The 13,685-nt window shown below is 46.6% G+C and overlaps 1 protein-coding gene across 2 annotated transcripts in view; it reads left to right on the top strand.

The window, feature by feature from the left end:
* The window catches only part of tnksa (tankyrase, TRF1-interacting ankyrin-related ADP-ribose polymerase a), a 165,372-nt gene that overhangs the window by 141,928 nt on the left and 9,759 nt on the right, over positions 1–13,685 (top strand). For both annotated transcript variants that reach the window (XM_029691961.1, XM_029691962.1), the window contains 5 exons: positions 732–877; positions 5,696–5,861; positions 7,465–7,684; positions 10,331–10,440; positions 12,552–12,740. In XM_029691961.1, the coding sequence (XP_029547821.1) occupies positions 732–877; positions 5,696–5,861; positions 7,465–7,684; positions 10,331–10,440; positions 12,552–12,740 (831 nt within the window). The remainder of the gene's footprint in view (positions 1–731; positions 878–5,695; positions 5,862–7,464; positions 7,685–10,330; positions 10,441–12,551; positions 12,741–13,685) is intronic.

Below are 13,685 nucleotides of genomic sequence, written 5' to 3'. Positions count from 1 at the left end.
ACATCTGGGAAACTCCATTAGTATGATATGTTACGTTTCTTATGGTATGTATTCATTTATGGATGTCCATCATCATTTCGTATATGTTAAGAATTGCCATTCGTACAATATGTTACAAATGATTTTGTATTTTATGAATTACAATTCTTTTGATATGTTACAAATTATGTGGTATTTTACGAATTACAATTCTTATATGTTACGAATTGCAATTCGTACAGCGAAATGGTATGTTACGAATCCAATTTGATGTGGCTAACAATAGCTAGGTGGCTAACGCTAACGTTAGGTGGCTTGGTGGCTAATGTTAGCTAGGCTAGGGGTTAGGATTTATGGTTAGGGTTAAGGGAAGGGTTGGCGAACATGCTAAGTAGTTGCAATGTAGCTAAAAAGTAGTAAGTATTTGCTTTAGCTTAAATAATAATGTTGTCTGTGATAAGTTTTGAACGCGCAACCTTTGGGTTGATACCCCACTTTTGTTTTTGCCGTTCAGTCATATGTAACCACACCAAACATAACATACTGACTGTATCACACTAATTTGTGTGTCCCGGATTTATGTTTACGATGTTACGTCTAGTCTATGAGACCAGGCTGCAACTCAAGATATTGTGAGAATGTTTTGAAAACGTGCCATGGAAACTGAGTGCGTTTCTAATTTTCCACTCTCTCTGCAGACTGCCTGTGCTGCTGTCGGAATGTAAACCGGTTCTCTCTCTCTCTCCTTGTAGTCATTGTGCTCTCCACAGAATGTGAATTGTCGGGACCTGGAGGGTCGTCACTCCACTCCGCTGCACTTCGCCGCTGGCTACAACCGTGTGGCAGTGGTGGAGTACCTGCTGCATCATGGGGCCGACGTCCACGCTAAAGACAAGGGGTGAGTCTGGCTGGCTTGTTGGCTGCCTGGCTGACTGACTATCTGTCTGGCTGGTTGGCTGCCTGGCTGACTGACTGACTATCTATCTCTCTGGCTTGTTGGCTGCCTGGCTGACTGGCTATCTGTCTGGCTGGTTGGCTGCCTGGCTGACTGACTATCTGTCTGGCTGGTTGGCTGCCTGGCTGACTGACTATCTCTCTGGCTTGATGGCTAGATGGCTGACTGACTATCTATCTGTCTGGATGGTTGGTTGGTTGCCTGGCTGGCTATCGGTCTTTCTTTCTCTCCCTATCTGTCTGTGTGTAGCTGTCTATTAGCTCAGGAATCTGCATGTCTGTCTATCTCCTTTCTCTACAGTGCTTTCATCTTCTCTGCTCCACCACTCCCCTGATGATATAGAATGTTATGTCTATGGTAGAAAATGACAAGATTATGTTGTAAAATCCTGTTTTTGCATCGAATAAGGATTCTCAGTATTCTCTCATCTTTGTCTGTGTGGACTGAGTTGGGCCTCTGGGGCTTGGCGCTGGTAATTGATTTATGATGGTGATAAAATCTACAGCCTGCATTCCATAGATTGAATTGGTATTTGTGTACTATGAGGTACCAGGGAGGAGATGTCTCTGGTCTGGATAGCTGATAACAATAACATTGTCTTGGGGGCTAACCCCTGGTTTCTATACAATGAGAACAGTCTTCACAGCAGATACTATCTGATGTGAATTATTCATTTCTTTAACCTCTCTAGGGCAGGTGGCACCAAATCGTCCCACCTACGTAACAGCCAGTTGAATCCTGTGGCGCGATTTTCAAATACCTTAAAAATGCTATTACTTCAATTTCCCAAACATATGACTATTTTACAGCTATTTAAAGACAAGACTCTCGTTAATCTAACCACACTGTCCGATTTCAAAAAGGCTTTACAACGAAAGCAAAACATTAGATTATGTCAGCAGAGTACCCAGCCAGAAATAATCAGACACCCATTTTTCAAGCTAGCATATAATGTCACAAAAACCCAGAAGACAGCTAAATGCAGCACTAACCTTTTATGATCTTCATCAGATGACACACCTAGGACATTGTGTTATACAATACATGCATGTCTGTTCAATCAAGTTCATATTTATATCAAAAAACAGCTTTTTACATTAGCATGTGACGTTCAGAAAAAGCATAACCCCCGCAAACTTCCGGGGAATTTACTAACAGTTTGCTAAATTACTCACGATAAACGTTCACAAAAAGCATAACAATTATTTTAAGAATTATAGATACATTACTCCTCTATGCACTCGATATGTCCGATTTTAAAATAGCTTTTCGGATGAAGCACATTTTGCAATAATCTAAGTACATAGCCCGGCATCACAGGGCTAGCTATTTAGACACCCACCCAGGTCAGCCTCCACCAAAATCACATTTCCTATAAGAAAAATGTTCTTACCTTGCTTGTTCTTCGTCAGAATACACTGCCAGGACTTCTACTTCAATAACAAATGTTGGTTTGGTCCCAAATAATCCATCGTTATATCCAAACAGCGACGTTTTGTTCGTGAGTTCTAGACACTATCAGAATGCTACATCACGGTCTCGTGCATGGCGCATTGGCGTGACAAAAAATGTCTAAATATTCCATTACCGTACTTCGAAGCATGTCAACCGCTGTTTAAAACCAATTTTTATGCCATTTATCTCGTAGAAAAGCGATAATATTCCGACCGGGAATATGCAATGAGCCTAAACAGCCGAATTAAATTTCTCCTCAGGAGCGAATCGTGCACGCGCCTCATTCAAAGGTCCTCTGATCCGCCACTTACCAAAGGCGATAATGTGTTTCAGCCTGAGGCTGCCTCGTCAACCTTCAGGTATTTCCCGGGTTCTGAGAGCCTATCGGAGCCCTGGGAATTGTCACGTTACAGCTAAGATCCTTACTTTTCAATAAACAGATGCAAGACGCACGACTCCTTGTCAGACAGGGTACTTCCTGCATGAAACCTTGTCAGGTTTTTGCCTGCCATAGGAGTTCTGTTATACTCACAGACACCATTCAAACAGTTTTAGAAAATTCAGAGTGTTTTCTATCCAAACCTGAACAATAATATGCATATTCTAGCTTCTGAGTTGGTGTAGGAGGCAGTTAAAAATGGGCACATATTTTTTCCAAAATTCTCAATACTGCCCCCTAGCCCAAACAGGTTAATGTAACCACATTGTTCGATTTCAAAAAGGCTTTACAGCGAAAGCAAAACATTAGATTATGTTAGGAGAGTACATAGACAAAAATAACCACACAGCCATTTTCCAAGCAAGGATATATGTCACAAAAACCCAAAACACAGCTAAATGAAGCACTAACCTTTGACGATCTTCATCAGATGACACTCCTAGGACATCATGTTACACAATACATGTATGTTTTGTTCGATAAAGTTCATATTTATATCCAAAAACAGCATTTTACATTGGCGCGTGATGTTCAGAAAATATATTCCCACCAAAACCTCCGGTGAATGACCACATCAATTTACAAAAATACTCATCATAAACGTTGACAAAATACATAACAATTATTTTAAGAATTATAGATGCAGTACACCTTTATGCAACCGCTGTGTCAGATTTTAAAATAGCTTTTTTTTTTTCAATATTCTGAGTACATAGCTCGCCATCAAAGCAAGCTATACAGACACCCGCCAAGTTCTGGGGTCACCTAAACTCAGAATTAGTATTATAAATATTCTCTTACTTTTGCTGATCTTCGTCAGAATGCACTCCCAGGACTGCTACTTCCACAAGAAATGTTGTTTTTCTTCGAAATAATCCATATTTATGACCAAATACCTCCATTTTGTTCGTGCGTTCAGGTCACTATCCAAAGGCATAATGCGCGAGCGCAATTCGAGACACGAAAAGTCAAAATATTCCATTACCGTTAGTAGAAGCATGTCAAACGTTGTTTAAAATCAATCTTTATGGTATTTTTAACGTAAAAATGTGATAATATTCCAACCGGACAATAGCATATTCATTCAAGAAGAAAAAGAAGGAACGGCGCGCTCGCGGGATCGTACATCATCAATCCTTTTGTCCCCAGGCAGTCCACTCATTGACTGAGCTCCTATTCTCTGCCCGGTTACAGGAGACGGATGAAAAAACTTTCTGAAGGCTTTTGACAGCCAATGGAAGCCTTAGGAAGTGCAACGTGACCCCACAGACACTGTAGTTTCGATAGGGATTAGAAAGAAGAACTACAATTCTCAGATCTCCCACTTCCTGGTTGATTTTTTATCAGGTTTTTGCCTGCCATATGAGTTCTGTTATACTCAGACACCATTCAAACCGTTTTAGAAACTTCAGAGTGTTTTCTATCCAAATCTACTAATAATATGCATATTCTAGTTTCTGGGCCAGAGTAGTAACCAGTTTAATTTGGGTACGTTTTTCATCCGGCCGTGAAAATACTCTCTCTCCGCCCTTCTCCGCCCTTCTCTCCGCCCTTCTGACTCTCTCTCTCTCTCTCTCTCTCCGCCCTTCTGACTCTCTCTCTCTCTCTCTCTCTCTCTCTCTCTCTCTCTCTCTCTGCCCTTCTGACTCTCTCTCTCTCCGCCCTTCTGACTCTCTCTCTCTCGCCCCCCTTCTGACTCTCTCTCTCTCCGCCCTTCTGACTCTCTCTCTCTCGCCCCCCTTCTGACTCTCTCTCTCGCCCCCCTTCTGTCTCTCGCCCCCCTTCTGACTCTCTCCCCCCTTCTGACTCTCTCCCCCCTTCTGACTCTCTCCCCCCTTCTGACTCTCTCCCCCCTTCTGACTCTCTCCCCCTTCTGACTCTCTCCCCCTTCTGACTCTCTCCCCCTTCTGACTCTCTCCCCCCTTCTGACTCTCTCCCCCCTTCTGACTCTCCCCCCCTTCTGACTCTCTCCCCCCCTTCTGACTCTCTCCCCCCTTCTGACTCTCTCCCCCTTCTGACTCTCTCTCTCCCCCTTCTGACTCTCTCTCTCTGCCTCCCCATCTGACTCTCTCTGCCTCCCCATCTGACTTTGTCTCTCTCTCCCCCCTTCTGACTTTGTCTCTCTCCTTCTCTCTCTCCCTCCCCCCCTTCTGACTTTGTCTCTCTCCTTCTCTCTCTCTCTCCCCCCTTCTGACTTTGTCTCTCTCCTTCTCTCTCTCCCTCCCTCCCCTTCTGACTTTGTCTCTCCCTCTCTCTCCCCCCTTCTGACTGTCTGTCTCTCTCTCTCTCCCCCCTTCTGACTTTGTCTCTCTCTCTCTCCCCCTTCTGACTTTCTCTCCCTCTCTCTCTCCGTCCCTCCCCTTCTGACTTTGTCTCTCCCTCTCTCTCCCCCCTTCTGACTGTCTGTCTCTCTCTCCCCCCTTCTGACTTTGTCTCTCTCTCTCTCCCCCTTCTGACTTTCTCTCCCTCTCTCTCTCCGTCCCTCCCCTTCTGACTTTGTCTCTCCCTCTCTCTCCCTCTCCTTCTGACTTTGTCTCTCTCTCTCTCCCCCCTTCTGACTTTGTCTCTCTCTCCCCCCCTTCTGACTTTGTCTCTCTCCCCCCTTCTGACTTTGTCTCTCTCCCCCCTTCTGACTTTGTCTCTCTCCCCCCTTCTGACTTTGTCTCTCTCCCCCCTTCTGACTTTGTCTCTATCCCCCCTTCTGACTTTGTCTCCCTCTCTCTCTCCCCTCTCCTGACTTTGTCACTCTCCCTCTCTCCCCCCTTCTGACTTTGTCTCCCTCTCTCTGCCTTGCCATCTCTCTCTCCATTGATGTATCTCTCTCTCCGTCTCTTTCAATCCATCTCTTTCTCTGTCTCTCTCTACAGAGGTCTGGTGCCCCTGCACAACGCCTGTTCCTATGGTCACTATGAGGTGGCTGAGTTGCTGGTGAGACACGGGGCGTCGGTGAACGTGGCAGACCTGTGGAAGTTCACTCCTCTCCACGAGGCTGCAGCCAAGGGCAAATACGAGATCTGCAAGCTGCTCCTCAAGGTACTGTACACCACTGAACTCAGGCCTTTGGGACTCTACAACAGAGTTTGTCATTCAAAATATCTCTGGAGGCTATCACACGTTCTTAACCCCTGTCTCTGTCTCTCTCTCGGTCTCTCGGTCTCTCTGAGTCTGTGTCTCTCTCTCTCTCTTTTTTAAGGGCTTTATTGGCATGGGAAACATAAGTTAACATTTCCAAAGCAAGTGAAGTAGATAATCAACAATACAAATGAACAGTAAACATTGCACTCACAAAAGTTTCAAAAGAATTAAGACATTTCTAATGTCATATTATGTGCAAATAGTTAAAGTACAAAAGGGGAAATAATTAAACATAAATATGGGTTGTATTTACAATGGTGTTTGTTCTTCACTGGTTGCCCTTTTCTTTTGGTAACACGTCACAAGTCTTGCTGCTGTGACGGCACACTGTGGTATTTCACACAATAGATATGGGAGTTTATAGAGATTGGGTATGTTTTCAAATTCTTTGTGTCTGTGTAATCTGAGGGAAATATGTGTCTCTAAAATGGTCATACATTTGGAAGGAGGTTAGGAAGTGCAGCTCAGTTTCCACCTAATTTTGTAAGCAGTGTGCACATAGCCTGTCTTCTCTTGAGGTCCAGGTCTGCCTACGGCGGCCTTTCTCAATAGCAAGGCTATGCTCACTGAGTCTGTACATAGTCAAAGCTTTCCTTAACTTTGGGTCAGTCACTGTGGTCAGGTATTCTGCCACTGTGTACTCTCTGTTTAGGGCCAAATAGAATTCTAGTTTGCTGTAGTTATCTTTTTGTATTTTCATGATTTGGTTGGGTCTAATTGTGTTTCTGTCCTGGGGCTCTGTGGGGTCTGTGTTTGTGAACAGAGCCCCAGGACCAGCTTGCTTAGGGGACTCTCTTCTCCAGGTTCATCTCTGTAGGTGGTGGCTTTGTTCTGGAAGGTTTGGGTCTCTCTCTCTCCTTAAATACCTTTTACAGAGAGGTACTGTAGAAAGTCATAGCAGTTTAGTCAGTTTATTTGATCACATGCTGAAGCCCATTGGTAGTTAAAGACTGTTTATTACGGCTGAATAATAGACAGGAAAAACACTAGTGTTTTATGGCTTATTTTCATTCCACCTCCGGTCATGATTTGATCACTGGAGTGAGCAGGATGTGTAATGTTTTCCTTCTCATCAGGGTTAAGCAGGGCCAGTTTATGACTTCGAAAATATGTGAAACATGTGCATCTGAGCTGTAAACTGGGGAGTTATTTTTGATTGCATTAGCATATAAAAACGCTAAGAGCTGCTGGAGCATATAACTTCCCACCTCATAGTTAGAGGGGAGAAGTGTTCCATTAAACTGGATGCACATCATAAGAATAACCCTGCTGAATAAATAACTTTTTTTTAGATTCTGAGTTATTTCAGAAGTTGTTATCACACGCTTTCTCAACCTGTCTCCCTCTGTTTCTCACTTTGGTATTTAAGAAACCGGTAACCATGTGTTCACCAGCCCATATTCACTGCAGCAGCCAAGAGGTACACATTTCCTCACTGCTATACTCACTGCTGTCCCGTAGCAATACATGACAAGCCTCTCTGCTCTGCTGGTTCCCTCAGCATGGGGCGGACCCGACCAAGAAGAACCGTGACGGAAACACTCCTCTGGACATGGTGAAGGAGGGGGACACGGACATCCAGGACCTGCTGAGAGGAGATGCTGCCCTGCTGGATGCTGCGAAGAAGGGCTGTCTGGCCCGCGTCCAGAAACTCTGCAGCCCAGAGAACATCAACTGTAGAGACACACAGGGACGCAACTCCACCCCCCTGCACCTTGCAGGTAAGACTGGCCACCAAGACATAGCCAGGGGTACATACAGACGTGACCCACCCAGTTTGACTTCTGTTGCTAAATATCAAGCTCTGTTAACAAATAACAGTGTCAGTTATACTTGTCAAAAGGGCCAGATTTGATCAATTGTTAAATGACTTACCATGTAGAGACCACTCAGTCTCCTGAGTAACTGGCTGAAGTAGGTCTGCCAATGTAATCTCATGGACCCACTGTGTTTACAAGCTGAAGCTAGGTGTGATTGTAGACTCCCCCAGTGTGCCCAGATGGTCGGGCTGTGGGGCCAGTCTGCCCTCCCTGTGTCTGTGTGAAGCTGGGAGGCTGTGGCTCATTGGAGGGGGGACAACAGATGGGTGAGAGGAACTAACAGTCACAGTAGGGGATAGGAAACAGCCCCGGCCTGGGACAACAGCTGACCTGACACAACCCACACCACGTTTTACTACAATATAAAGAGAAAGTGGCAGCGCTCTGTCAACAGCACTAAGTGCATATTATGGGATGTATTAGGTTACAAAATCCAACTTTTTAGATATAATGTTAATAATATGGTAGAGAAAGACCCCACTGAACGATTCAGAACATGAACAATCATATTTGTCTTGGTAAAATGTTTTTTATAACATAAGGATGAGATGTGAAATGACGTCACTAAAGAGCGTTTTCACCCAGTCTGGGCAGAGTGGGTGGACACCCTGCAGTATGACCTCTCGCTAGGTGGTGCAGGAGCAGCGAAGCCTCCCCTCAGTCTCACACACGCGCAATCTATCTTTTATTTATAAATTTTATTTATTTCACCTTTATTTAACTAGGCAAGTCAGTTAAGAACAAATTCTTATTTACAATGACGGCCTACCCCGGCCAAACCCTCCCCTAACCTGGACGACGCTGGGAGCCGCCCTATGGGACTCCCGATCACGGCCGGTTGTGATGCAGCCCGGGATCAAACCCGGGTCTGTAGTGACTCCTCTAGCAGTGCCTTAGACCGCTGTGCCACTCCATTTCTACCACAGCTTGTTTTCACAGTTAACTTAACCTTCAGACAGCACAGGAGAAATGAAGACGTGATGTATATCTGCTAACCAGTGGCGGTTCTAGCTTGTATGGCTCCCTGCTCTGTCTTTTTTTATTCAGACATTTAGAACAACACAAATAAATAATCATAACATAACATTCATAAATATGAAAAAGAAGTAGCAAAGACAAATAGAAACAAATTGTAGTATATAAATACAAATAAAAAAATAATCTAATTATTACACTATTACCCTATTGCTAACAGAAAACACAAAACTAAATTGCACAAATCCTATATCATCAAATACACAAATAGAATAACAACTTAGAAAGAAGACATCCTGATTATTACACTATTGTACTTCAAACAAGAAACACAAACTAAATTGCACAACTAATTGCATTAGTACTGTACAAAGTTACAGGTGCGCCATTTGATAGATTTTCCTGCTCCCCCTACCTCGGGCTTCCAGTGGGGGGACCTGAGGTCAATAATGAGTGTTGATAGACTAAGTCCTGGAGGGGAGAGGAGTAATGTGGAGAGGTGCGGTGCAGAGGGACGGAGGGGAGCGGTGCAGAGGGACGGAGGGGAGCGGTGCAGAGGGACGGGGGGGAGCGGTGCAGAGGGACGGAGGGGAGCGGTGCAGAGGGACGGAGGGGAGCGGTGCAGAGGGACGGAGGGGAGCGGTGCAGAGGGGAGCGGGGCAGAGGGGAGCGGTGCAGAGGGGAGCGGTGCAGAGGGGCGGAGGGGAGCGGGGCGGAGGGGAGCGGTGCAGAGGGACGGAGGGGAGCGGTGCAGAGGGACGGAGGGGAGCGGTGCAGAGGGGCGGAGGGGAGCGGTGCAGAGGGGCGGAGGGGAGCGGTGCAGAGGGGCAGAGGGGAGCGGTGCAGAGGGGCAGAGGGGAGCGGTGCAGAGGGGAGCGGGGCAGAGGGGAGCGGGGCGGAGGGGAGCGGTGCAGAGGGACGGAGGGGAGCGGTGCAGAGGGACGGAGGGGAGCGGTGCAGAGGGACGGAGGGGAGCGGTGCAGAGGGGCGGAGGGGAGCGGTGCAGAGGGGCGGAGGGGAGCGGGGCAGAGGGGAGCGGTGCAGAGGGGAGCGGGGCAGAGGGGAGCGTGGGCATAGGGGCGGAGGGGAGCGGTGCAGAGGGACGGAGGGGAGCGGTGCAGAGGGACGGAGGGGAGCGGTGCAGAGGGGCGGAGGGGAGCGGGGCAGAGGGGAGCGGTGCAGAGGGGCAAAGAGGAGTGGTGCAGAGGGGCTCAGGATGGAGAACAGAGAAGAATAGCAGTGTGCTCACTGTCCAGAGCCCTCATCACACAACGGCAGAACTGTATTTTTTCTCTTTCTGCTCAATTTCTTACACAATAAATTGCTGCAGTGGCATAGGGTCACTCCTGCTATGAAGCTGAGCTCATTTGAGACCTTGAAAGAATAGTGAAAAGAAAAGAGGGAGAAGGAGGCAGAGAGGGATTGAGATGGAACACGAGCCACAAGGTACCACGCAAGAATGTGAGGACTAAAGACACCATGTTGCACAGTTTTCATGGTAATACATATGAGCACATTTGTGTCTATATTAACCCATTATGTGTTTGCGTCCCCCCCACCCCACCCCACCAGCTGGCTACAATAACCTGGAGGTAGCAGAATACCTGCTGGAGCATGGAGCTGATGTCAACGCCCAAGACAAGGGGGGTCTCATCCCCCTCCACAACGCTGCCTCTTATGGGGTGAGTAACTCACCTCCCTCCCTTCTCCATCCCATAGAGCCCAACAAGTATTGACTACTTTATCATTTCTAACGCCAGAATAGTTTACTGAGCCAATCAGAGCTCCTCTCTACTTCTGTTCCCCCACATGGCCTCTGTGCTTCCTCCTTATGACAAACACAATTTGTTGTGTTCCTGAGTGTGAGGCATTGTGGCGTGTGTGTAAATGGTGTGATGTAGACGTCCCTCCAAGGCTGAAGGAGCTCATAAAGTTTTCATATAACACTACGTTTCATAATTCATTTCGTAGGGAACCCTGGCGTCGCCTAGTGAGGGAGACTTAGTGGAAACACTGGCTGATATGGAGATGATACTGAGAGTGGTCACAGAGGAGTTGAGAGAGACAGAGCACAGCAACACTGACAGTAAACACTATCTAGTCTACAGTAAATCAAATAGGCCAAGTAACTGTTCAAGCCACAACCAAACTCTCTCCCAACCCAACCAAACTCTTTCCCAACCCAACCAAACTCTTTCCCAACCCAACCAAACTCTCTCCCAACCCAACCAAACTCTTTCCCAACCCAACCAAACTCTCTCCCAACCCAACCAAACTCTCTCCCAACCCAACCAAACTCTCTCCCAACCCAACCAAACTCTCTCCCAACCCAACCAAACTCTCTCCCAACCCAACCAAACTCTCTCCAAACCCTCTCCCAACCCAACCAAACCCTCTCCCATCCAACCAAACTCTCTCCCAACCAAACTCTCTCCCAACCCAACCAAACTCTCTCCCAACCCAACCAAACTCTCTCCCAACCCAACCAAACTCTCTCCAAACCCTCTCCCAACCCAACCAAACCCTCTCCCATCCAACCAAACTCTCTCCCAACCAAACTCTCTCCCAACCCAACCAAACTCTCTCCCAACCCAACCAAACTCTCTCCCAACCCAACCAAACTCTCTCCAAACCCTCTCCCAACCCAACCAAACCCTCTCCCATCCAACCAAACTCTCTCCCAACCCAACCAAACTCTCTCCCAACCCAACCAAACTCTCTCCCAACCCAACCAAACCCTCTCCCAACCCAGCCAAACTCTCTCCCAACCCAACCAAACCCTCTCCCATCCAACCAAACTCTCTCCCAACCCAACCAAACTCTCTCCCAACCCAGCCAAACTCTCTCCCAACCGCACCAAACTCTTTCCCAACCCAACCAAACTCTTTCCCAACCCAACTAAACTCTCTCCCAACCCAACCAAACTCTCTCCCAACCCCAACCAAACTCTCTCCCAACCAAACCCTTCCCCAACATAAATTAACACAATCTCAGGGACAGTTCTGACCATTGAGACAACACAGATGAGAAACTGGGCCATTTGTTAAGCTAATAAGCAGCAGGAATGGCCGTTGTTTGTTTTGTTTATGCCATTGTTTAGTCCAGCAGTAGTGTGTGGCCCCTGGGGACATGATTAGTCCCAAACAGGAATCTCAGAGCAGGCTGCTGCTTACATAACAGTCCTGGGTACAGTCCAGCACCCAACCTGCTGCCCCTTGGCATGGTTCCTGCAACCTGCTCCTCCTCCTCTTGCTGCTGCTTCAGCCCAAGTATCGGCCAATGTGCTGCTTTGGCCGCCTGTGTGCGAGTGTGCTCTTAAGGCCCATGGGTCAGCTGGGAGGTCTTGGCTGACCTTGACTGGGCCTTACCATATGTATTCCGTAGGATCACTGTGAGTGGTGATGAATGTCATTGGGCTCGGCTCATTAAAACATAGTGTGTTGGAGGAGTGCGGAGCACAGAGGACAGTCTGGCCAGCCGGCTAAGTGGGCCAGGTCCAGTTGGCTAGCTCAGTGAGTTGTGACTCCTGAGAGTGAGTCAGAGCACAGCATATCACTACATTGCTGCGATCTTAAGACGTATTGACGCTTTCTGTAGAAACAAAATGCACTATAGTTGTCAGATGGAGGGTTGATATGGAGGGTTGTTATGGTGGGATGTGTGAATTCTCTGTCAGTTAGAGAAGAATATGATGAGTCATGGATTTAACTGATTCACTCTTTAGGTCATTGAATGACACATTTTCCATTCATACATTCAGATTTAGCCTAACACGTTCCTGTTTCTCCCTCAGCATGTGGATATAGCTGCTCTCCTGATCAAGTACAACACATGTGTGAACGCTACAGATAAGTGGGCCTTCACTCCGCTCCACGAGGCGGCTCAGAAAGGCCGGACCCAGCTGTGTGCTCTGCTACTGGCCCACGGAGCTGACCCTAGCATGAAGAACCAGGAGGGACAGACGCCACTGGACCTGGCTACGGTATACACACACAAATGGATATACACGGACGCACACACACACATTTGTAATTACCTCAGGGAATGACCTCACTCTGCCTTGTAATACACAACCGTAGCTTGTTATGAGGTCCTCACTGATTTTAATCATGTTCTGATTATCAAAAACTTCGGCGATTACGACCTTCCTGCTGATTAATGAGCAACAGTGCATTCGTAAAATATTCAAACCCCTTCACTTTTTATTACATTACAGCCTTATTCTAAAATGTATTAAAAAACACATTCATCAATCTACACACAGTACCCCATAATGACAAAGCAAAAACATACATATTCAGACCCTTTACTCAATACATCTCCACAGAATAACTCTGAAGCTCTGGCCACCAGCTCTAGGAAGAGTCTTGGTGGTTCCAAACTTCTTCCATTTAAGAATGATGGAGGCCACTGTGTTCTTGAGGACCTTCAATGCTGCAGAAATGTTTTGGTACCCTTCCCCAGATCTGTGTCTCGACACAATCCTGTCTCAGAGTTTTACGGACACTTCCTTCGACCTCATGGCTTGGTTTTTTTCTCTGACATGCACTGTTAACTGTGGGACCTTATATAGACAGGTGTGTGCCTTTCCAAATCATGTCCAATCAATTTAATTTACCACAGGTGGACTCCAGTCAAGTTGTAGAAACATCTCAAGGATGATCAATGGAAACAGGATGCACCTGAGCTCAATTTCCAGTCTCATAGCAAAGGGTCTGAATACTTATGTAAATAAGGTATTTTGGGGTTTTTTAAACCTCTTTTTGCTTTGTCATTATGGGGTATTGTGTGTAGATTGAGGAAGAAAATGTATTTCATCCATTTTGGAATAAGGCTGTAACGTAGTGAAGGGTTCTGAAAACTTTCCGAATGCCCTGTATATGGTTTACTGTGTAAATCAATGACTATCTTTACTATAGAATCCTCA

The sequence above is a fragment of the Salmo trutta genome, chromosome 15, assembly GCF_901001165.1.
Source record: "Salmo trutta chromosome 15, fSalTru1.1, whole genome shotgun sequence".
NCBI classification, from domain to species: domain Eukaryota; kingdom Metazoa; phylum Chordata; class Actinopteri; order Salmoniformes; family Salmonidae; genus Salmo; species Salmo trutta.
Note: the sequence above shows the minus strand (reverse complement) of the source record. Positions and strands in the feature narration are given on the sequence as shown.